Source organism: Mytilus californianus, unplaced genomic scaffold (genome assembly GCF_021869535.1).
Source record: "Mytilus californianus isolate M0D057914Y unplaced genomic scaffold, xbMytCali1.0.p SCAF_1, whole genome shotgun sequence".
NCBI classification, from domain to species: Eukaryota; Metazoa; Mollusca; class Bivalvia; order Mytilida; family Mytilidae; genus Mytilus; species Mytilus californianus.
In genome coordinates, this window is record NW_026262581.1 from 71731160 (window position 1) to 71758515 (window position 27356).

Below are 27356 nucleotides of genomic sequence, written 5' to 3' on the forward strand. Positions count from 1 at the left end.
CAAAGATTGATGTTATTTACATGTTTTGTTTTATAGAAGCTGAAGTATCTGCTAGTACTAAGTGTGAGCACATAGACCATAAATAAAACAATACTGAAAGAGAAAAAGTCATTCTCTCAGTTCTGAACCTAGCACTAATGTTGAGAGTGAGTAATAAGACTTGCCTACAAAAAACTAAGGTATTTTGAAAAGAAACAATATATGATGTGTATCCCAAAATACCATTATACGAAATATTAATTCAATGAAAATTAATCAGTGTAACCCTGCTCCGAAGTAGAGGAGGTAATAGTGTTTGATTCTTGTGGTTCCGTCTGATCTTAACAAAATTTTCCCTCGCACTTATCTCTGTACCTACTCATCAAAGCCGCGATTGAAATTTTGACAAGTTTTTATAGGTATGTCATATTGTGGGATAGTTCTTGGGCCAAGGCGACATAAAAATCCGGTTTAACGACTTAGTTTATTTTTCTACCTTATGGTTTTGAATACAATTCACATTTTAGGAAATTTTGCATCAGATAAGTAACAAACATTATGAGAGTATTACATGGCAATACATAATCCCCTACCGGTTGAAAATTTATTGTACCAGAAAAAAAATCAAACTAGATCTGTAACTTGTCATGGTAAAGCTTTATACAAAATATCAAATCAATGTCTTCAAGCATGACGAAAAAAGTGCAGAAAAAATATTACTAGCATGAATTTCCTAAATGCAAGGACCATAACTCTGTAGAAAATTCATCAGACCAGAACAAAATTCAAACTTGATTTGCACTTATTTTTAAGCACAAAAACAAGAAGTGTGGAAAACTGCTTTGCTGGACTGACAGACGGAAGGAGTGCAAAACTAAAGTTCCCTTCGGCTTTGCTGTTATGGGACTGATGAAAGCAGACAATTTTTACTTTCATAGTGTTACTGTTTTCTTTTCTATGTCACTAAAGATCCATTTCTAGAAAATGATTTTTCAAATTTTTTTAATATTTATTTTCAGATGTCATATTTTTATCATGTCTCGCAAAATAGATTGAACTGGAGGGAAAGGAGAAATATGGCATTGACTGCTTTTTTTGAAGTTCAGGACAAGGAAAGCAATTTACCGTTTTCATGCTTTGTGAGAAAGTTTTTAAGCTAGGAGCCCGCAGAAAAAAATGAAAAATGTACGATTTCACATATCGCCAAGAGAGCATATAGCAAAAGTTTAAGAGAAAGTGGAAAAGTCAGGTGGAAAAGGAGCGTTGGATGCAGCTGCCGTGTTTATGAATTATCAGCAAGAGTTTAGGGAAGACGTCTTTATACGTAAAGTCAACTCTGCATATTGCCGCTGCTACAATATAAACATAAGTCTTGTTGCCAGAAGAAACCCATTCTACAGAGGAAAGTGTCATATATCTAGCAATGAACATGAAACAAACCAAGAGAAGAAACAGACTGATAAAATTAAAGATATTTCCTCTTTCTTCAAGAGCAAGACCACACTGATCAGTTGACTAGAAAAAGAAGTGGTATACAAAGAATTTTTTAAAGACAAGATAAAATATTTATACAGACCAAGAGGTGACAGTTAACACAAAGCTTTTAATGAGTGATACTAGTATTAAACCAGGGGAAGATAATGGAAGCCCAAGTTGGTATCCCCTTCCTTTCATTGATATCAAAGTTATAGAAGACTCAGAACAAGTGAAATATAATGGTACATATAAGCATGTCAATTGTAGTGGGAAAGTACGAAAAGGTGATGGACTCACATGTTTTATCTGTAGAGGTATACCAAACATACCTTCTTTTAAGAAAGAATTGTATTACGCCAGAAAACGACAGATAATAGTGGACAGCGACATATCAACAGCATTCGATTTGAATATTTAAACAAAACTGAACAGTTGGAAACATCTAAAAAACAAAAAAACAGAATAACTTCGAAACACGAGGGAAAATTACTTGAATATGATAGAAGAGGGGATACGAAGGCAATTACCCACGATTTCATTAAAGCGCAAGAAAAAGGACTGTTTAAGGACAAAACCATATTGTTAGAAACAATTGAAAGTATTGCGAATAACTTTCATGTGAAAGGTCCAATAGGGTGTCGATTTCAAACATCAACAAAGAACTTTTATGAAGCATTGCTGATTTTTGGTAGCCCTCGTACTGCAAACTTTGTTGCTATAAACATGGAAGGCCCAAATTTAAACAGCATATATGTTAGACTTAGATATACGTCCAGTCTCTAATCGACGTCAAATCCGCAGATCGACGTCCGGTCTCTCATTGACGCCAGTTCCTCAGATCGACGTCCAATGTGAGGTCACGTTCTCAAATCAGTGTTAAATATTTTAACCATCTAACCGACGTCCAATGTAACGTCGTGAATCACCAAAACGACGTCCGATCTAATCGCGAAGTGTTATATCATTGAATCATTTATTTTAAAGTGATCTTTGTTTATATTATCTGTATTCGTTTTATCTTTTGTGAAGTAGCTTACAGAATTCATAACTGTTGTTCTTATATTGTTTATCAAAATGAAAGGACAAACATCAAAAAATGACAATAAGACAATCACCGACATATATTAATATTACTATTACATGTACATACATCTTAATATTTTGGTAAAAGACGTTCATATTCTCGACCTACGTTGTCCTTATTTTTTCTTTTTCTTCATATAAATAAATGACATGTGAGTATACATTGTACGACAACCCAAAGACAAAGATAATCGAAAGACATCTAGAGGGCAGTATACAGACTCAAACAATAGAAAGAATAAAAACGTACAGCCAATTGTTGAAACAGTATTATTATTTGGACTTATATTTTTCAACAACTTTTTGAGTTTTAGGTTCAACCCACCCTTTGATAAAGTTGCGATTGCATTGCGACAAGTCCTTAAAAGGACGTCGATTAGAGGAGCCAAAAATTGGACTTCGATTTGAGAACAACAAAAAAGACGTCCATTAAAGGGCATATAATTGGCCATCGATTTGTTATCTTATTTTATTATGACGTCAGATTTGGACGTGGTTTTGAGGAACAGGCGTCGATTTGAGGGACAGACGTCGATTAGAGATCGGACGTCTATCTGAGTCTTACATACAAAAGTGGAGAAGCTTAAAAAGTGTCGCTTTAAAACCTGGCTTAGACAGTGACAACTTTAATCAGTATGTTATGATTATAAAAAGAATTATGGAAATTCGTAAACTCTCTCCAGTATTACCGGCAGACGAAGAAACAGAAATAGTACGAATTGTACGGTATCGCCATGATCGGGATGAATTACTTGGATTATGTGGACTAAAAACAGCAAATCCAGCTGACTATAAATGTTTCCGAGTCTTTCCATGTTTAACAATAATTGATGGGAAATCATGCAAAATCTACTTCAGGAGAAACTTCCAAAATTAGTTGCACTTCTCTGCCTACCTGTAATAGATTTAGTCGTCATGACGTTTACCGTCAGTGGCACCCGGGTGGTTAGGTTAGAGGTTAACCTCTGGAAAGACGGAATCGTGCTGGCAAGGGAATTAACTAAGAGCCTTGGTATGGTACCAGAGTTTTATAATGCCTATAGTCCTAATGATTCAGATGACCCTTACAACAGTTGTTTCTTCCGTCCGTTTGATCATGGGGGTCATGATAAATTATCCAGAGACTTATATCTGGTGGGTAGATGAAGATGACAACTGTGACAGTGATACTTACAGAGATGATGACAATACCGTGGATGATAATCTTAGAACTGATACTAACAGAGATGATGATCTTGGAACTAATACTAACAGAGATGATGACAATACCGATGATGATCATCTTGGAACTGATACTAACAGAGATGATGATCTTGGAACTAATACTAACAGAGATGATGACAATACCGATGATGATCATCTTGAAATGATTCTAACAGAGATGATGACAATACCGAGGATGATTATCTTGGAACTGATACTGATGCCATAAACTGCCACACAGAAGAAGATTCTGTCGGAAGATCTGATGATATTGTTAAGTGTTTTTTCATAAGCACTGACTATTCACATATTTTGCCAATCAAAACTCATTATTTGATCTGTAAGTGATCACATCAATTTTTGGACAAAAGTATGTTGAAACTAATGATATCGTTGTCAGTTATCAATTATGTAAATTGTAAAATGCAGGTGGACAATAAAAAAAACATGATGTGCATTTAAACATCCCTAAAAACACTGCTTTTTGTATTTCAGACTTAACCTTAAAATATTTTCACGAAAATCGATGCCCAATAGCGGTGATCGTTGTTTAAGAGGACGAACAAGAGGAATAATGACCATTTGTATTTGACTTTCCATTCAATACTAATGCCAAGTGTTTTCAATAAAAATGAAAATGTGAGAGGTTGACGGACGACAACGGATTCCAAGTGGAAGCAATAGCGCATCTGACCTTTCTGAAAGACTATTTGAACTATAAAGTAATCCAAGAAGTCCATAGTGACTGATCCTGTGTAGACCAAAGACATTTCAAAGGAGCGAGCATGGCTCACCAGGAACTATTTCTACTGAATTAACATATAAAATTTTTACATAAGTATATTTTCTGAGTTACAGCTTTGACCATGGAAATGAGATAAAGTCTATGACTGTCAGACTGACTGACATTTCTTTCTTGCGTTGTTGAAAGTATTTCTTCTTTAAACTGAAACTTAGCCATATATTTAATACAACAACGAATCCACATACACATACTACTAACTGGTGTGATCAGACACATCCTCAAAACATTTGGAATTTAAAGTCATGTCTGTCAGTTTGACACAAAGTTACCAAACACAAACTAGGTCACATGACTGCTTGATTGTTGTTTGCTTAATCTCCAGTGGCAACACTTGAGAATGAAAATACAAAATCTGGGTATTTTGGGTGAAACTGGAGATAAATATTTGTATTTTAAACTGTGAACATCATCATCTTTGCTGCTGCCAGAAAGATTACACATGAGAGCTATGAATTGGCAGGAAGGATGAAAGAGGACAGCTAACAGAACTAGCTTACAATTGTCCTTAACACTTTTAGTACTGAATTGTTTTTTGGCGTTTGTATAGCCAGATATTTTTTTAGTACGAGGGGTTTTGTGGTCGGAATTGATTTGACATGTGCTTGCAGAAAATTCGTCTCAGAACTATAAACAACAATCACCGCTATTTGGCATCGATTTTCGTTAAAATATTTTAAGGTTAAGTCGTATACTACTTGTTATGGGTTGTGGTGTAGTTTGGACGATTAGAAAATGAAGCAATCGTAACATTTAAGCTTTGATACGGGTGGTTTTCTTCATGACTGCATGTGTACAGAATCAATGACAGCGAAGGGAAGAGTTTCTTTTGACTGTTCCCCTTTTCGTGTTATAAACTTTTGTTCGATGTTTCTTTTTAGTTACAATGATTAATAGTAGGTGTCTATGACAACACAATAACTGATCGGAAAGCCGATAAAAGGTCGACCATGTATAAGTACCAGCGACTGAAATCCGCCATTTGCAGTGCTTTGTTCATGTCAACAACAATAAAAGACTACTCAACTGGCATTGGCGGACAACAAGTCTTTTATACGTTGCTATCATGTTTTTTTAGTCACTTGTGGTATTTCAAAAAATTTTGCTACCGTTCTATGACAAATAAAATGTGTATTTGTTCAATGATTGAACAAATAATCTGTCTTTTTGTCATAGTAGATTACCTTAATGACAAATAGAGTGACATGTCAAACAAAGTAAAAGATTATTTTAAAAAAAAATAATACTGGGTCTTACCAGGTATTTTTAGTTTAAAGTTTTTAAATATTTTCAAATTGAAATGGTAGAGTCAATTCATCTGAAAATGTTTCAAATAAACAACAGCAAATTGTATATTTTTCAAAAAATAGATAACACTAACAGTAATTTCTAATGGAATGGAACACAGTGAAATAATCTGGGAGACAGGAATGTTTTCAAGTCTAGACAGCCATACCTTTGTTTGTCTATGAGTGTCTTGCTGATTATTTTTCAACCTAATGTGGCAGACATGGCACCAAATTTTATTTACAAAGGAACCTGGCAGATGTCTATGTTAGACTGTCATCACATTGGACAAGTGATGGACGACCCTTCCTTACTCACCCCCCTGTATGTCCGCCTATAAAATCTGAAACCTGTTACCTTATATGGTTATGGATACTTTACAGTGATATTAAAACTGAAAGTAGACATGCATTTTTTTTCCATAATGCCTCCAGGCACCTTGAATGGGTTATGGCAAGCTGAGAAAAAAATATAGTTGATTTTCATGTATAAAACAGATCAACTGGTCTCAAACGTCAGGTCACAACCAGTGAAAATGATTTACTTACAAGTTCTTCTTGCCCGAGTTCAAAATAAAAACTTTTATAAGGGAATTGATTAGGCATAAAAGTATTTGCAACGATAATGCAAAAGCTGCAAAAACATATACCTTCCACGAATTCTTGTTGCACATAGGATGTTAACTTGTTTATATAAAAATAAGGAGCTGTGGTATGATTGCCAATGAGACAACTAGCCACCAAAGTTTAAATGAAGTGGATGTAAGCAATTATAGGCAACCGTACAGCCTTCAACCATGAGAAAACCCATACCGTATAGCCTTCAACAAGGAGAAAACCCTATACCGTATAGTCTGCTAACAAAGGCACTTAAATGAAAAATATAAAACAATTCAATTGAAAAAACTAACGACCTAATTTATAACAAAATAATTTAGGAAAGGACAGACATGAACCAACAACAACCACTGACCTACAGGCTCCTGACTTGGGACAGGCACATAAAGAATGTGGCAGGGTTAAACATGTTTAACTACTTGTTTGCCTACATGCACATAGACACAAGACATATCACAAGACTTTATGCTTTATTTCTACATCCATGAGTAGTACAACATTCACACAGATCACTGATAATTCACAATTGTTTGCACATTTGAACAAGAAGTCATAGAATTCAATTATAGAATTTACAGTTGTCAAATAATTTCTTACTAAATCACATTTTAGAATCATTTCTAATTTTTACCATTTAAAGTAACATGAATAAGCATTAAAGCAGACAGATATTTACCAGCAGAATATTGAGATAATACTGTTTATATAAAAATATAGACAAAAACTGTTTTACTTGAAATGTTAAGAAAGGTTTGCAAGATTTTCATTTTTTGTCTTTTTGGCTAAAACTATAAAATGGAAATAATATACTAAATTTTTTATTTACTCTACTACCATTTAGTTGTCCCTTAATCCAAAATCTAACTGGAATTAAAATAAAACATTTCATTGGTATATTCCACATTGCTTTTATTTCTTAAGTGTTCAGGTATTAACTGTGTGGAAAGATTCTGTGATCATCAAGTATTAAAACTAATCATCTTGCAATAAAATTTCCTATCACTATTAGATATAGCTTATAAATCTAATGAATTCTTTTTTTCCAAAGGCAATACAAATGTTACTCATTACATTTACAAGTTCAAATAAAAAAACACTTGCCATTTACATGATTTACTGAACATGGTGGAAGGCATTTACAAAAGTTTTGGAATGTCATATTATAAGTAGATTATATTGTATAATGGCAGATAACATTTCTCTTTTTAAAATAATGCAAATTATTGAAAAGACGCGACTTTATCTCATTATTGAAATTTTATATTTCATGTATATAACAATTCCCCTTATTTTTAATTTTGCAATTCTTTTGACATTTATGGTGACAAGAATTCAAAATCATTTATCTGTTTTATTTTTTTTTGCTTATATGGAATTTATAGCAATACATTTCTCTCTAACACAAAAAATTACAATACCATTTTTAACATTGGTTTTGTCTTTGACTTAATAATGATATATATCTCTCTAACTTGTACAAAATGTACTGGTGTAGTTGGAATGATATAAGGAATTAAACATGTTAAATGATCTTCTTTTTTCACAAAATATAGTACCATTTCCAATGACACAATAAAAGGATTCACTTCAATCAATGATCTTCATGAAATAATTTGAAGTTGTCATTTAGAAGGTTTCCTTTTCCTACAAACAAAAATAATGAAGTTCTTTTACTCATTCAAAATACATTGAATCAAAATGATAATTTGTTCATTAGTTTTTCTTTTGTTCTAACTTCATATACCTGAAAAGTAAATATATTAGGAATCACAAAACATACATTTTAACGTTTCATTTCTTATACAATGTACTAAACCATGTGGTTTATTAATGATAGGGAAGAAAATCTCACAATACACATCTCAGAAGATCAAAGAGAGAAACAAAGTATTATTCAATATCAACATACAACAGATATTTACAATTAGGAATATTTAGTAAAGAAATTAATAATAATATTGCACTTCTTCTTAATTGCCTACATGTGTATCAATGCTCAACTTTCAAAGAATTTTCCTGATAAAATTTCAATATCTTTATAAATAATCTGCAATGCAAAAAAGGAGAAAACAAATATCTGCTTATGGCAGTAACAGATGTTTTGTCATGGTGGTTTGTATCAAATGATATAAAAAAATAGTAGGTTTCTCTTTGTTAGAAAAGAAACACACTATATATTTAATTTGCGCGGCATGATTTTCCTAAGACATACAAAGCAAGTCATGGCACTGTAAGCAATTAAGATGGATTAATATATTTTGGGCAAGTACATTGCATCACAACATCAAAATAAGTAAATAAAACCTTATGACATAAGTAAAATATCAATATTTAAATCCTTTTTTGATAACTGGTCAAAATCTGATAAAATTCATTCACCATGTTTACCTTTCAAGTAAATATTCTGTTTCTGAAATGTCTTTAAATTCAAATTGGAAATTTTTTTATTTATATTTTTCTACATAGATGAGATCCACAAATATTTATACTGTTATTAACAAGGGAATAGTTAGCATATTTTTTGGATGTTTACTTATAATTCAAAGTTATTAATGCTGAATTTCTATACTTCTTTCGATTCTTAAGAATAAAAAGTTTCAGCAATAATAAATTTATACACAATGTTTGATGCAACACCAATTGAAGCAGAATATTTATCTTAAATGGTTAAAGTATGATCTGTTCTTGTGCAATGTAAGCTAAATACTTTGTTCAAGGTTCTAAGTAGTAAGTCATGTTTACAAGAAATATCGGTAGGTTAGAAGCTCAAGTCTAATACAAATACTTATGTTAATTATGAATATGATCTCTTCTTGTTCCCTTTCAATGATATCTTAAGTAGTTATATATAAACAATTAAGTTGAATGTATTATACTTTGTTCCCTGCATACAAAGTGCTAAATTTGATCAGAACCATTGTTTTACATATCATTTGCTTTAATTTTTTTTCAATCAAAGACTTATTGAAACTCTTTCCACCTATACATATGAAAGTTGAACTCCATGATTTTGATTTAAAAGTTAAAATATATTGATGAAGGAAGAAAATTCATCAACTATAAAAAATAAAATGTCTGATAATTTTCTTAGCTATTCAATTAAAGAACACATAAAATATATTGTAAAAATATAGTAACAGAAAAAGAAAACAGTAAGTAAAAAAATAATCTGGTCCCTTTTCAGCGATGTCTACCCTTTCTGTTATAATAAATAGAAGGACTGCACAACATATACAAAATGAGCATCACTGTTTATGAGCATGTCTGTACATGACTATTTACATGGTTTATATACACAAATATCATAAATTGTCTACACAATAATCTTCTCAAGCCTCATTGGTTCTTTTTGTCACTAACTAAGTATCTGAAAAAAAAGAATAAAATAATAATGCATTTGTCTTTTTATTTGGAAAGTCTATTCTGGTAATGCAAATTATAAAAAAACTCATTGAACTTCAAGCTATTGCTCACAATTATACACCCACTGTAAGTATTCAGTAACAGAAATTGATTATCAATTATGTGAAAACGCATCACACTGTATAGCATGCTCACATGAAGCTTGATTCCAAATTTCAGAAAGTCCTGATTTGTAGTTTCTGAGAAAATGTGCCAAAAATTTCATACATGACCATGTTGTGTAAGAATATATATGTATTCAGTTAACAGTAATTTGTTGAGTGATAAATCTGAAAATGCATCATATAATGAAGTGTGATACCAAATCACAGGAAGCTATGATTTGTAGTTTCTGAAAAAAGAGCAACAACAATTTCATGGGATAGACAGACATTTAAAACATGTATTAAAACCCCCTCTTATCAGTTCATCAAGGCAATAAACAATTCTGAATTCATCACAACTTTCTATGTAATGATAAGCCATATGTGTATAAAGTTGAACTGTGTTTAGTTGTTTGTGAACTTGACATTGCAAGAAGACATTCCTACTTATTTCTTGGTACAACTCTTCGTGCAATTCAACATTTATCTTGAGTATATAATTAATATTTTTCAAACCAATCTCTGTGACATAGAGGAAAGTTTTAGGATAACAATGTTTACTCTACTTTTGTAGTAATATTTTTATTTTTAATGCCATTTTTCCTTGTGCACATTTGAACTCTATACCCATTTTCGAAAAGCAATTAAAATGAGTCTCTCTGCTCTTTCTTTTCAGATTGCTGAGATTAATTTTTCTATTTTGAAATGTTTATTATGTTTATTTCTAAATAATTTAATTTTGGATGTAACACATCTTCTGATTGGCTGGAAGTGTTTTATCTATCAGCTCATAGACATAATTTTGTCATGTAGCTGTGACGTCATCAACGTTTTTATCCTGATTTACTCATTTTTAGAATTAAATTATAAGGAATGACTGTAATATTTTTTCTGTCTATTCGAAATAACCTTAAAAATGTGGTGCACACTTTAAAATAACTCACTACGCGAGTTATTCAGTGTGCTCCACATTTTTTATGTTATTTCTTCATAGACAGAAAAAATATTACAGTCATTCCTTAAACGCAGACGATCCTAAGATCTAAATCAAACTAGATATCATTGAGATGGGAGCTATCTCTGTGGGCCCCACTGTGAATAATGTGTGGTAAAAAATTTGTATCTTTATCATTGGACATGGGGTTGTCAACTGAAACCCAAGTTTATGGCCTTGACCTTTGACCTAGGAAGTTGTACATAAATTATGACACACCCTCTGGTGTTGGTTTATATACATGTCAAGTATAAACTTTGAAATCATAACGGTTCTCAAGACATAGAGCGGACACAATCTTTACCATAGGACATGGGGTTGTCAACTAAAACCAAAGTTTTCGACCTTGACCTTTGACCTAGGAAAATGTACATACATTATGACACACACTCTGGTGTTGGTTTATATACATGTTAAGTATAAACTTTGAAATCATAACGGTTCTCAAAATATAGAGCGGACATGATCTTTACCATAGGACATGGGGTTGTCAACTAAAACCAAAGTTTTTGACCTTGACCTTTGACCTAGGAAGTTGTACATAAATTATGACACACCCTCGGGTGTTGGTTAATATACATGTCAAGTATAAACTTTGAAATCATAACGGTTCTCTATAGAGCGGACACAATTTGTTAAGGATGGATGGATGGATGGACGGACGGACGGACGGACAGACTGATCACTATAGGGCGTCCGCCTTTGGCGGGGCCCTAATAAAATGTGAATAAAGACATGATTGTTCACCGATCTATATACAATTTTTCAAAAATTAACAATAATCTCACATAAAACCGATTCCTCCAGTATCAAAATATTGATGTTAATCAGCAAAATAAGTGAACGGCAAGAAAATGCAACACTGAATTTGCAACAATCAAAACATACACTGTTTCCTGCATATTAAAAATCAAGTTGCTATAATTTCCATTTGAATGCAAATATGAAAAAAAACTTTTTAAAAATTAACTAGAAAACTGACATGTCAGCAAGGGCCCCACTGGTATATTTGTGTGAGGCACAGAAGAAAAAGTTTTATACTGATGCAAACAAAGCAATGCATGCTTGTGGGTTATCAATATTTCTTGCAATTTGTGGTACAAGCAGATATGTAATTAAGCTCCTCATGAAATACAAATTTTTCTTTTGAGATCTAAAGTATTAACCTAAAAATCATGATTTTTAAATCCCATGAACTGACATTTTCATAAACCACAAAAGTTGAAGAATATCTATGATAAAGTTTGTGATTTTTAAACAAAATTTTTTTCCCCCAAATGAATGAGCTGAATTTCACCAAAATACAATATGCACATCTAAATATTATGCACAACTGTCCATAATTTCATTGGTCTCCTACCTATACTTTTGGAATTTGTGTTTTGAGTATTTATACTGAAAATGCTTTTAAATACTAACCCTTCTTAGAAAAGTCCACAGTCTTTAAGATTGTTTTTAATGATGACATCAGTGACAGCATCAAACACAAACTGTACATTGTTTGTATCTGTGGCACATGTAAAGTGGGTGTAGATTTCCTTGGTATCTTTTCTTTTGTTCAGATTCTCAAATTGTAACTGGATATAGGCAGCTGCTTGTTCATAATTATTTTCACCTTTAAATAAAATATAGAACAAATTCTAAATCAGGAAAAAAATAATTTGGAGATCTCATTTTCTGTGTGAGTCTGAAAAATACTGCTTTACTGATCATGACTGAATTTTATGTTGAGTCTTTTAAGATTTTACTAAAGTTATTACATAAACTTAACACTACATAAACTTAACACTATCAATCATTTTTGTGTTTTAAGATATGTTGCAGGGTGAGGAGGGATATTATATCATGATAAAACAGGCTTCCTGTCTAGACAATTATTGATGAGGTGTAATAATGGAATATTTTTGGTAGATATTCAAAATTGTTTCATTTTCGAGCTCAGATCAATTTCCAGTAGATGAAAATAAAGTTATATGTAAGCAGAATTGTATCATTTCAAAATTTGATATAATTTTTGTATTATATGACGAAAATTACTGTAAATTCAGAAATTATTGCGAGATTTTTATTAATGCAAATAATGGGACTAGGTGAGTATCGCAATAATAAGAACTTGCATTATGGTATCTGATGCATATACATGTATGCAGTTTTTTCTGAAATCCCAATAATTAATCTCGCATTGGTGTCCATTCTTAAAAAATCACAATAATAAATGCATGCAATAATTTCTGAATTTACAGTAGTTAATTTGCAGGCCTTTATTGAGCAGTTTCAACATGTATCAACATTTTTCAGACATTTTTATATAGTAACGCCTTTGTTCTAATAAATCTATAAAAAGCATATATCATGATTATTATAAAGAAAATGAAGAAAATATTCAAACAAATGTCTTTCTGATATTGTTACATCATAGTTTGCAGAAATATCACTTTCCATCCAAAGTTTATTATGTAATTCATTCAATGTGTAATTTTGGACAATATTCCATTTTTTTTATGTTAGCCCTTTAATACCATTCTCTTTCATTGATATTATCATACACAAAATTGAAAAAAAAAATACATTAAATTTTATTATTGATTTAAGTTATCTCCCTTGAAACTTTATTTATTCCCTTTGAAAGTAATGAAATATCCAACAAACAAGCATCAAATGCTGGAAATTAGGCACAAATATTGTTGCCATGTCAATTTTTATACGTCCGTTTACGGGACGTATTATGGTATATGGTTGTCCGTACGTCATCCACATGTCAAACAATAACTCAAAAACGCTTTAACCAATTTGCAAGAAACTTTGGTGAATTGTTTATATCTATTGAAGTGAGCTCCCTTTCGTTTTTCATAAATTTTAGATTTTTTGTTTCCTAGTTATGGGGGTTTTATTCATTAAAAAAGGGGGATTTTCAGTTTTCGGACAATAACTCAAAAATACTTTTACCAATTTGCAAGAAACTTTGGTGAATTGTTTATAACTATTGACATGAGCTCCCTTTCAATTTTTATAAATTTTAGATTTAATGTTTCCCAGTTATTGGGTTTTATTCATTAAAAAAAAGAGGGATTTTCCAGTTTTCAGACAATAACTCAAAAACACTTTCACCAATTTGAAAGAAACTTAAATGAATTGTTTATATCTATTGACATGAGCTCCCTTTCGATTTTTATAAATTTTTTATTTTAAGTTTCCGAGTTATGGGTTTTTATTCATTAAAAAAATGGGGATTTTCCAGTTTTCAGACAATAACTCAAAAATGATTTCAGCAGTTTTTATGAAACTTTGGTGAATTGTTTATCTCTATTGACGTAAGCTCCCTTTCGATTTTTATAAGTTTTAGATTTTACTTTTCCAAGTTATGGGATTTTATTCATAAAAAGGGATGATTTTCCAGTTTTCAGACAATATCTTTTAAGTGCTTTCAGCAGTTTTCGTGAAACTTTGGTGACTGGTTTATATCTATTAAGATAACCTCCATTAAGTTTTTTTTTAAATTTCTGATATGACATTGAGAAGTTATTGAACTTTATTCTTTGAAAAAGAGACGGGCGTATAATGCGCTCATGGCGCAGTTGTTTATTAATAATGTACTGTGGATTCAAATTTTTTTTTATGAATACCTATATTCATGCATCTAGAAAAACTTGTTGGTACTAAATTTCAAGGTTTTATATTTTCGGCAAATAAGCATACAGGAAAAACATTTGTTCTTTTTTTTTGAACAGTTAATTTGTATTAAACCTTTACCCTTGAAATCCATGAAAATATGTTACCCACATATAATAATGAATATGAAACTGCATTTATAGAATCATTTAAAAATAATTTCTAAATGCATACTAAAGTGGTCTTTCTTTATTTTATACAATCATGACAGTTGTTTTTATAGTTAGGCCCATCCCAGAGAGAAATCCTGGTACTTGGTTGGCATGAGTAATCAAATAACCGTTGAATTTAGGGCTATTCAGTAAATACGTAATGGAATTGGTATTGGGGTTAGAAGAAAGTGCCTCCAAAGAAATATTTCTGAAATATCCCTTGCAAGTTTTGTGGGGATTACAGCTTTTCATTTTCGGTTTAATGGAAATCAATCAGCTTCCTTTTTCTAATAAAGGAAAGGCCTTTTGTCTCTTTAGCATGGACCTTCTTACTAATGCTGAACAAATTATGTGATTGGACTAATTGTTTAATACTGATTACCTGGTAATGTTATATGTTCACTTATATGAATTACAAGCTTGTATCTCTACCAGATATGCTATGGAAAGGTAGTGTTAGACTTCTGTTATTTTGATATTGAGCTAGTTAAGGTGGACAGTCATGCATTGCAGATGGCTCTCCTTAGAGGGATTCATTTCATCATTGTTTCAACACAAAGTTGTTGGCATGTATATTCTAGAAACGTTTTCGGTAAGTATTATTGTGATATTTCAGGAGAAAATCAAATGATACTGTCATACATGGTGTGAAGAAGTATATTCTTGTTGTCCACCATTTAGATGTTAAAGTGCTTTGTGTAAAGGCTTCAGGGAGTAATGACTTACCTGCAAATTCAGGGAAACAGAGAGTAAGTGCGGATTTCTTAATTTTCTCTTCAAATAAATCTTTCTTATTGAGGAAAAGGATGATTGATGTATCTGTAAACCATTTGTTGTTACATATCGAATCAAACAGTTTCATACTCTCCATCATACGGTTCTGTAAATATATAATTCCTTCATATCATTTTTATCTTGGATTTATAAACAGTAGCTTGAAGGCTTTCTGTATTAAGGAATGACATAAAATCAAACTCTGAACAAGATATCTTCAAGAGTTAAATCTTCATAAGTGAAAGCTTAATTCTTTGCTTTTACATGTAAATCAGGATGGCTTAATATTACATTGCTATGGAATAACTTTGTTTTACCTGATGTGATTTTCATGTTAAGGCTGTTCCATAAAAACACATATTGGACCTAAAATATGGCACTTTGAAATCTTAACTAAGGGGAGTGTCAAATGCTCTTTTGTACAGTGAAATTCTATATGTGGTTACCCCATTTTGTAAGTTCCTTCATTAGGTGATTTAATGGAACAGCCCTTAGTACATGATTATATATATAGAGCATGTAGAGTGAGAGATATCTTAACCAACAATCAATGTGAATATCACTTGTGTTCAGGTGAATACAAATGCTGTTTTATTTAAAATACAATTTATATAAAACATCCTACAAAAATAATCCCAATATGGAATAAATCCCTTCAATTTCTTTCGTAATACTTATATACCGTGATATTATTCTGTGTGTTCTGTAACAATACTTTAAACTGATTTTTATCTTAGTTTTCCACAACAATACTCTGAGCAGTGTTATTCTTATCTTTCTTTCGCAACAATACTTTGACCTGTGTTATTTCTCTTATGATATGAATTATTTCCCTTTATTTTTTTAATACTTTTAACTATGTTCCTTTTCTTTGTATTCTTAAACAGTACTTAGAACTGTGTTATTTTTCTTCCTTTATGTTACAAAATTTGATATCCTACCATTTCCTGATCTTCCACCAATGTCAAGTCATATTCACTCATGGCTACGATAAATATAATGGCTGTTACTCCTTCAAAACAATGAATCCATTTCTTTCTCTCTGATCTCTGACCTCCTACATCAAACATTCTGAAATGAAAACATTGAATAGCTGAAGTCTAATGATATCCAACTTAAAACAAAATCTCAACACTTCTTCAGCTATAAAATATATTGTTATAATATACATGATGTAGTAAGTCTATAATAGCAGCAAGTTTCTTCTTTATCATATTATACTGATCATTTCTTGTTTAAATTGTTTCAAATTTATAAAATGCCAGAAGTACCATGGACAGATAAGCACAGTTGGGATCTTTAAGGATTTATTGTAGAAGAAACAGATTTTTTAGTTGGGTACTAATTGTTTTGGTTTTTGCAGATGAAGGCTGTAAAGTCTGCTGACCATTTATGTATTATGTAAAATAGGTATTGTGACTGAACTTCAACCCACTGACCAATATCTACAGATTTGTTGCTCTTTCCAAGGGTATTTTCAAGCTAAGATTGGTAAATGTATGACGGGTTGTTCAAAAGTCATAATCTGGAACCAAAATGTTGCCCTAATTTGAGTCTATCAATTACTTGACCATGATCTAGTGACCACAAAATCAAGAGGTATTCTTAATCCAATCAGGAATAAAAACACCAAGTTTGGTTTCCAAGACGCTTGTTCTTTCCAAGGAATATTTTATCATTAAATTAATCTGTTCACAAAGTGGCTTTAATTTTGATTTAAAAAGAATGCATGTTTGAAGTTCAGCAAATTTATTTTTTCACTATCATTTGTCACAGACTCTCAATTGAAATCTTACTTGTTATATCTTTTATTTCTTTAAATTATGAAATATAACTTTATTATCATGATTATCATTGAAGGTAATTATGATTGATAAAATAATACACCAAGTTTAAGTTCTCGGAAGATTCTGCTTATGTTTAGGTCATATTTCTAGAGGCTAAATTTTAAGTAAATGGCCAGATTTCTATATTTAGGAGGGATTTATACGTAGATTGCAATGAATAATTCAGAAGGATACAGTCAGTTTAAATTTTATTTCTGATTCTGTGAACACATTATCAAAATGTATCCTAACGTACTGCACTTATATTTATACATAAATTCAAACCATTTGAACTGTAAGGGCATCAAGTTCGTATTAAAAAGGAAGATCATTAATCAAGAAAACAATTCATTTAAAAATAGTCCCTTTATTAAGAAAAACAAAATTTTCTTGTCTTCAAGGTTCATTTTCTGCCAGAAAAAAATATCCGTTTGTGCATGGTTTTGATAGATTTTCAAGAATATTCCTATTCTATTTGCCAATACATTCTATTATCTGATATTTGTATACACAATAAAAATTATAAAATTTACATTAACTTAGGGTTTTGTATTTTGAAATAATATTACTAAAGCCGAATTCAGATTAGGTCAAGTCTACTGTAGTGAGAAAATGAAACAGAATTGTGTAAACCAGTATACCCACTCCATTTGAAGTGGAAGTACAATTTATACAAATATATATATATGTATAAATTTAGTTATATATAGTTTTAATTCAGTGTTTAACCATCAAAAAAATTATAAAAACTAAACTCCACATATAGCAAAGACAGTTTTCTCAATAAGAGCCGGCAACCAGCAAAATCCGCCGCCTATTGCGGTGTTTTGTGCCGGCTATTAATTCATTAACAAAAATATGACATACGCGAAAATCGCATAGTCGGGATCTGTCGTACATCTTTTTTCTACTAACTGGTTCCGACTCGTCCATCAGGCATAAATAACACAATAGTAAACGTAAACCAGTTTTAAATCATTTGAGTGTTTGAAACAAAGCGATAAACTCTGTACAAATGGAAATTGATGTTGATGCGGATATTTTAGACAGCTCGTTGCATCCTCAAACATGAAGAGAACGATCAGTGATTAATTTTAGCGTGAGTCAGATTTACAGTAAAGTAAAGATAAGAAAGCTCGCTTAGTGTATCTTACATGGATTTAAACTTGTGGGCATTTATGTATTCTATTGTATAATCAACGGAGTATAAAGTAAAATAAAACACGGTGAAATCAGTCAACATCTGACGAATTCTAGTCACTTCGGAATGTGGTTAAATCGGCACCCAGTATACTCAATTCGGAACCTAGTCAAATATACGTTGACTATATATTGGTTTTAGTATTTTAAGCAAAAAAATTTAAAAAAAGAAGGGGGATGGCCAGAATTAATTATTGTATATAATCAAGTTCTTCTTGTTTCTATGTGTATTTTCTTCGGTCAACTATATGTGTATTCAAGGTATTGGATATTTATTATGCATGTTTTAACCAGTTGATATTGATGACCGGGACTAATAGTTTGCCCTTTTATTGCTTCTTATTTATTCATGATTAAACAACAGCTTGGGTAATGGCTTCATTGGTTTTAATTTAAATTTTTGAAGAAAAAAAGGTAAGAGTTCCATATGGCACCCCCACCATACAAAAAGAACACAATAATGTATTACAGTTTATTCCGTGGGGGTGCCATATGGAACTCTTTCCCATTTTACTTCTTAATAACAAGATTATTTTTAACAATGTACTGAACAAAATAAAATCCAACCCCAATTTTTATTCTAAATAATTAAAAAGCAGAAAACAGATAAACCTTATTATTTGGTGCCGAACTGACCAACTAAATGCCGAAATGACTTTAAAATAGGTGCCTATTTGATCAGATGCCGATTTGACTTTTTCGATAGGTGCCGATTTAACTTGTACCCTCTGACCAAAAAAGATGATTGAGTGTTACCTTATAAACTGTTGACACGACAGAGTTCCTATTTCCTGGATTTAAAATTTATTATTTTTCTAGCCATATTTTGTCAGGTGCTTACTGCGGGTTGAAAGTTTCCAAAGGCAACTCTGGTTTCCTCTAAATATAAATCTTAGCAGTTTTTGAATAACTGAATAAAGCATAAATTAATGTTCTCAATGAATTCTATTTGAAATTATAACACAAGACACTAAGAAATAATATGAAGTGAAGACACAATTATAAGTGCTATTCCAGAAATGTTTGTATGGTACGGGGGAGGCACATCAATAATAAAAAAAAATGCATGGGCTACTTTACAATATTTTCCCAATCAAAATTTAAAATTAAGGAAATATGAATTAAAATTTTATTCAAATAAAAAGTGCTTTTCCCTCTCCAAACAATCAATTCTGGAAAAGTCCTTAGTGATGAAGACTAAGAAGAACATTGAACATGGAAAGGGGTGAAGAAAGCCATGTCATATAAAATCTGCAAAAAAAATCACATTAATTTTCAATTTTTGAGGAAAAATTTAAATAAGCTACTAAAAATGGACAAATTAACATGAAGAATAAGATGTGAAAATCTACTCAGAACAGCCCAGATGCCACCTCCTGCAATCTAGATTTTCAAAATTTTCTCTTAAGATACCCCCCTCTCGAACTAACCCCCTCTCGCACATGCAATGCTCGCTTCGGGCCTTGTGGCCCTCATGATTGCCTGCTACTTTTATTTTTCTTCCTCTTATTCAAAATCTTATTGAGAACACTGAAAGACCTATTTTCAGTGCAAGTTTTCATAAATAACCTAATAAATTTAACAAAAATTCTCCTGTTTAACATAAGGCTTTGGGCAATACAAAATCAAGTTAAAATATAGTACAGAATAGTACATTTGTTCCTTACTTGAAATGTAGATCTTTAAATGTAAAATGTGTCTCTACAATTCCTGTGGTTTTAACTCTGGTTCGCAATACATCCTGTTCCGTGGGAATATATGAAGGCTGAGAGATTCTATCTAAGGAATTCAAATAACTGCAAGTAAAACAATATCTGGTTAAAATTCTACGTCTCATAATATGAATAATGAGTTTTAAAACTTATTAAATTTAATATTATGGTCTTTCATGTGTGTTATATGGTAATTGCTCTTTTATTGACATATACCCAACATCGCCTTTTATTCATATCTTGTTGCACATTTTGCAAGAATAAATCTATTTCTAATTATCAAAAGAGTACTGCCTGATAAATCATCTATATGACTAGTATCCTTATATCATAATAGGTTCTAGACTTATTGGAAGCGCAATCAGATCATAAACTAATGCAGGTCTTACAATTGCTTCATAATATACTTTTCTTTGAGTACACAATATGTATGAATTTGAAAGTTAATGACAAGTAGATGTGAGGCATATACATGTATGTTTTTTAATGAGAGAACTAAATTAATTGTTATCTTTCTCAATTAAATATTTTTTAAGTAAATATTCTATCTATAAATATAAAAACAAACTGCAGACTTTTTCAACATGTGTTCATACAGATCTACGAATTCTAAAAAAAAAAATCCGTATTTTTTTGTAAAAAGTTACATAAAATGAAACTAAATATATATATATAAAGTAGAGGGTACCTTTGCTTTAATCAAAATTAAATTAAACATGTTCTGAGGTGGCAGACATACTAGATTTAGGAATGACACAAAAACAACTAATTAATAAGAAAATAGATTTTCGTCATGAGTTTATTTAGGGAGGAAATAGATGATTAGATGTAATTCTACAACTGAAGTGTAGATTTTTCATTGAAAATAGATTTTAAAGTAGACAGATTATAAATGGTAACAAAACCTTACAAGCATTCTCAAATTTGTTAATTACCATGATTACCAGGAAAATTTCTTCTTATATAATTAAGACATTAGTATTTTTAAAATAATCAATTTTCATACATGTACGCATTTCACAACTTATAAATGGGTTTGGTTCTTTTTATTTATTACTAAGCAAACTTCCTGTTCAAATTGATATATGATATACATGTATCCACAAAATAAAGGACATGGCATAGAGGAATGATAGGTTTTTATCCTTAAATTCAACAAAAGACAATTTGCATATTAAATTCTTCCTGTTACGTCTAAATCTAGTGATAAGTTTTTTCATAAACAACCCTTGTCTAGTAACAAAAATATTTTCATTGATTTTATCAACAAAGAAAGATTCTTATGGGCTACAAAATCACATCATTTCAACATAATTTATGATAAAAGTGTTAATTTGTTGTGAAGTTACAAAAAAACATTCAATGTGAACTATAATGTTCAAAAGTTCGTAATTAAACAACTACTCAACTTGTGTCATCAAAAAACCAAACAAACAATAGTAATAAAATAGAAGTGCAATTGTAGTTTATACTTCAAGTGTAGCATATGATAACACTTAAAGCAGCTCTATATCATGTATATAAACCTTATTCATAACTCTATATAAAACATTATTTGTAATGGATAATACAACTAAGTTTTTTCTTAATACATGTAATAATTTCCATCATTCATGTTTTCTAAAAATATATTTTAAAGAAGTTACATAAACTAAAATTAAATATAGAAAGTAGAGGCTAGTTTTGCCTTGACAAGAGTTTAATCAAATATTATTTGAAGTGGCAGTCATACTGGATTTATGAATGACACAATTGATTATTCCAGGCAAGATGTGTTCCTGACTTTTCTCAGATTGTCATTGTGTCTATTGTTATTTCAAACTGGGCTGGTCAATACTAAAATAAATGTGGATAGTGTCCACATGTGGACAGATGATGCCCCCGCTTGCATAGCATATAGTTATAAAGGGACATAACTGAAGAAGGTAAAAGTGACGCTACCCAAATTTGAACTTGATCTGAGTTTTGTGGTAATAAGCATTGTGTGTAAGTCTCATAACATTTGGTTGAGGCTAACTTAAGTAGAGAACAGAAACTAAATATTCAGCAATTTTTCTATTTGTAAACAAGCATAACTCTAGAACAGTTGTGCATAAGTTTTATAACATTTGGTTGAGACAAACTAAATTTAGAGAACAGAAACGAAAAATTCAGCAATTTTTATGTTTATAAAGGGACATAACTCAAGAATGGTAAAAGTGTTCTCACCAAATTTCGTACTTAATCTGTATTATGTAGTAATAAGCATTGTGTAGAAGTTTCATAACATTTGGTTGAGGCAAAGTAAAGTTAGAAAACAGAAACAAAAAATTTGTACTTGATCTTAGTTTTGTGGTAATGAATATTGTGTATAGGTTTCATAATGTTTGGTTGGGGCAAACTTAAGATACAGAATGGAAACTAAAAATTTTGTAATCTTTCGATTTATAAAGGGGCATAACTCAATAATGGTTAAAGTGACACTACCCAAATTCAACTTGATCTGTGTTTTATCAGTGGAAGTGAAAATTAAACATTGCATTGTATAAAGCATTGATTGTAGTATTCAACTATAATCATGGACAAAGGAAGATAACTCCAATTTTAAAAACTACTTGATTTTAAGAAGAAAATAAAAATTTTGCAATTTTTCCATTTATAAAGGGGCATAACTCTAGAACAGTTAAAGTCATGACACCAAAATTCAAACTTGATCTGTGTTTTGTGGTAATAAGCATTGTGTATAAGTTTCATAACATTTGGTTGAGGAAAACTTTAGAGAACGGAAACGAAAAATTTTGCCATTTTTAAATTTATAAAGGGGCATAACTCTAGAACTGTTAAAGTGACACCACCAAAATTCAAACTTGATCTGTGTTTTGCGGTAATAAGCATTGTGTATAAGTTTCATAACATTTGGTTGAGGCAAACTCAAGTTAGAGAACGGAAACCAATTTTTACGTACGTACGTACAGACGGACAAGGGTAAAACTTAATGCCCCCACCGCTACGGCGGGAGCATAAAAACCCTGCATTTTGATGACATGAAAAAGGACGACACCTGTCTTGTGACATCACAGAGAAAAGGAGAATGTCATTACTTATATTTAGTCTAACAAGAGTGCACACGCTGAAATGTCTCACCTTCTTTACTAATCATTGATATTATGTTGATAGTCCTAAATATAAAGCTTTATTACAACTGTCACATAAACTTAACATTAACCAAGTAAACTAAACATTGACCAATGAACCATGAAAATGAGGTCAAGGTCAGATGAACCATGCTAGGCAGGCATGTACAGCTAACAATTCTTCCATACAACAAATATAGTTGACCTATTGCTTATAGTTTAAGAAAAACAGACGAAAACACAAAAACTTAACACTGAGCAATGAACCTTGAAAATGAGGTCAAGGTCAAATAAAACCTGCGTGACTGACATATAGATCATAAAATATTTCCATACACCAAATATAGTTGAACTATTGCATATAGTATTAGAAAAAAAGACCAAAACTCAAAAACTTAACTTTGACCACTGAACCATGAAAATGAGGTCAAGGTAAGATGACACCTGCCAGCTAGACATGTACACCTTACAATCATTCCATACACCAAATATAGCTGACCTATTGCATGCAGTATTAGAAAGAAAGACCAAAACTCAAAAACTTAACTTTGACCACTGAACCATGAAAATGAGGTCAAGGTCAGATGACACCTGCCAGCTAGACATGTACACCTTACAATCATTCCATACACCAAATATAGTAGACCTATTGCATACAGTATAAGAAAAACAGACCAAAACACAAAAACTTAACTATAACCACTGAACCATGAAAATGAGGTCAAGGTCAGATGACACCTGCCAGTTGGACATGTACACCTTACAGTCCTTCCATACACCGAATATACTAGACCTATTGCTTATAGTATCTGAGATATGGACTTGACCACCAAAACTTAACCTTGTTCACTGATCCATGAAATGAGGTCGAGGTCAAGTGAAAACTGTCTGACAGGCATGAGGACCTTGCAAGGTACGCACATACCAAATATAGTTATCCTATTACTTATAATAAGAGAAAATTTAACATTACAAAAAATCTGAACTTTTTTTTCAAGTAGTCACTGAACCATGAAAATGAGGTCAAGGACATTGGACATGTGACTGACGGAAACTTCGTAACATGAGGCATCCATATACAAAGTATGAAGCATCCAGGTCTTCCATCTTCTAAAATATAAAGCTTTTAAGAAGTTAGCTAACGCCGCCGCCGCCGGATCGCTATCCCTATGTCGAGCTTTCTGCGACAAAAGTCGCAGGCTCGACAAAAATCATAAGCTATCATTGATAAATCTCAAAAACATGAATATTTAAAAATACTACTACCATGACTAGTCAACAATGGTCAACATGATCAAGCTTCAAGCATGAAAATTTTAAAAATAACAGGTATTGATTAGAGAAATATAAACACAATGGTAGAACCTTACTACACAAATTTTTTCTCACAATAAATATGACTACATGCTCAAATATTCCAATTACTGTGGTTAATTTCATCCTGACAATTGCATCACTTACTATTCCGCTGAATCATTTAACTGGTATTCTCTTGATCGACTAAAACATTCCTGTACCCCAGAATCTTTCCATAGTCTCTTCATGATAGCTGCTAGTTCTGGTGACAGCTCACCCTCATCAGCATTACCCATTAATGCAAATAACTGTCTAGCATCATCCTGAAAAAGATAAAAATAGTCATGAAACTTAAAAACAAAAACAAACTGGATGTACTGTGAGCTATTGCCAACTAAAAAAAATTTAATACCCTGTAATCATGGTTATATAGTTATCCAGGAAACAAAACGTTGATGAGGGACTCATAAAAAAAACAAAATTACACAGTATATAAAAATAATGAGATGTGGTATACCTAAGTGCCAATGAGACACCTCTCCACAAGATACATAATGACGTAGGATAGCATGCTCACATGAAGCTTGATACCAAACCTTTGAACACTTGATTAATAGTTGCTGAGAAAAAGGCAATGAAACTATGTGTAAGAATATATATGAGTATTTGGTAAACCAGAACTTGATGAACGATACATGTGAAATCATATCACATGGTTTAGCATGCTCATAAAGCTCGATACCATATTTCTGGAAGCTCTGATTACAAAAGCCACAAACATAACATGGCACAGACAAACAAACAAACAAAGAGAAACCTGTATTGCCCCTTTCTTCAGAGTGGGGTACCATATATATAAAAATACTTATACCTAATGTCAATCACAATAATATATATAGCAGAACTTCTACCCCCCTTAACAAAAAATTACCTAATCAAATTATCATATTCAGAATTGTCAGAAATAATCAATACTTGACATAGTTACTACATGTAATAGAAATATTTTTTTTTATGTGAATCTACATGATTCATGAATTACAAATTTTGACGAAAATAATGATTTAAACTTTAAAAGCTGTTTGGAAGTACAAATGTAGAATGATTGTAAGAGAGTGAGGTATGATTTTAGAATGCATGTATCATAAGCCATACATTAATTCAGTTGTAAGCTTACATTCAGTTTTGAAAGAATGCTTGGATATGGAGTTAAACCTTATGTGGTACTTCTTTTGCCACATTTAGTTGTTTTTAGTATTTTGTAAATAATATAATTAAGACTGAATTCTATTGTTCACTTTTATCTGAATCTCTTCTTTTTTTCTATGGTCAGATGCATGTTTGTTTCCACATAACATGTTCACAGCTCTATCTAACTAAGACAAACTGTGTTTTCATAAAAATATATACAAATCATTATTATCTAATAGTCAATTCCATTTAATTTGTATTTTTACACACATAATTTTGGTTCATTTAACACATTGAATATTTCTAGCCATTTAGATTTACTAGTGTGATTATTCAGCCATTTACTGACCAAACTAAATTATCTTACTGGACATTGCTCAATGCCAAATGACCTCTGAAATGATTCCATACTACACTTTTTTTTTAATGTTATATGACATATAATTTCATCTTGTACTGTTTTTTCCCCAAGGAACAATATTTGAATATTCTTTATTTCCTTTCTTTCCTCTGATATAACATCAAAGTAAATTTTATCATGTATTTATATTGTAAATATAGCTCTAGAGTCTTTTTTAAAAGTATAAGCAAATAGTCCTCATATTTATTTAGAACACATTAACAAACAGATTAAGTTTTTACACTCCTAATACCAGAAAGAATTTGATACAAACAATCACAAACAGAGGTTTAAATTTCTAATCCGTTCCATCTATTATAATCATTTCGTGTTATTAATATTTACATTCATAAGGAAGGAAAAGCCTTTTATATTACTATGTCATATGAACATACAGGAACTCAATGGGAAATTACGTAAATTCAGGTCCAGGTTCAAATATCCATTCCTTACGTATGAATGGATCTTAGGATAGTGTGTTTTCATTCAAAAGAGATACCGGTTTTAAAACTTAAATTCTATATAAAAATTAATTAGCATTTATTTGTGTTCTACTCACAAATTACAATGGCCAAGGCTCTTCCATATCTATAGCTACTATTAACAACCAGCACAAAGTTTGAGAAAAACACAATCTTACAAGCATGTGGATTTCTAAACCAGAGACATTCTAACAGTTCAGAGTACTTAATTATGTATACATTGTAGTATAATCTGAAGTAAGGGCCAAGATATTCTACAGAATTCAGACTTAGTTGCCTGTTTAGTCTTATCATTTTTTCTTTTGATTGTTAACCCAAATTATAAAGAATCGGTGAAAACCTGGTTGATTAAACATGTTAAACCTCATGCAGGTTTCTATATTACCTAATTAGGGCTCTTTTTAGATATCAATTTAAAACAAATTTAACACATAGATTGTCAGTAGTAATAAAACTGACAAATAAGAAAATCCACCACTTTCACAGAAGATTGGAAGATAACTCAAACAATTGCTGTGATAAGTGGTATATTTTCTGGTGGGTTTGAACTCACCCCTACTGAAAAATGGTGATTTTCAGTGTTTTTCAATTTTA

At 31.3% G+C, this 27356-nt stretch overlaps 2 protein-coding genes across 2 annotated transcripts in view; one reads left to right on the forward strand and one right to left on the reverse strand.

The window, feature by feature from the left end:
- Nucleotides 1-1585: 1585 nt before the first annotated feature.
- LOC127737851 (coiled-coil domain-containing protein 1-like) lies at nucleotides 1586-3970 on the forward strand. The gene is made up of 2 exons (XM_052248801.1): nucleotides 1586-1769; nucleotides 3681-3970. Exons 1-2 carry the CDS (start codon nucleotides 1586-1588, stop codon nucleotides 3968-3970), a joined length of 474 nt encoding a protein of 157 aa, XP_052104761.1.
- Nucleotides 3971-6900: 2930 nt separating this feature from the next.
- The window catches only part of LOC127723541 (guanine nucleotide-binding protein G(i) subunit alpha), a 39370-nt gene continuing 18914 nt past the window's right edge, over nucleotides 6901-27356 (reverse strand). The window contains exons 4-9 of the mRNA XM_052230196.1: nucleotides 24855-25012; nucleotides 20236-20364; nucleotides 16484-16613; nucleotides 15495-15648; nucleotides 12367-12562; nucleotides 6901-9814 (exon numbers count right to left, since the gene is read on the reverse strand). Coding sequence (XP_052086156.1) covers nucleotides 12372-12562; nucleotides 15495-15648; nucleotides 16484-16613; nucleotides 20236-20364; nucleotides 24855-25012 — 762 coding nt within the window. The 3' untranslated portion in view covers nucleotides 6901-9814; nucleotides 12367-12371. The remainder of the gene's footprint in view (nucleotides 9815-12366; nucleotides 12563-15494; nucleotides 15649-16483; nucleotides 16614-20235; nucleotides 20365-24854; nucleotides 25013-27356) is intronic.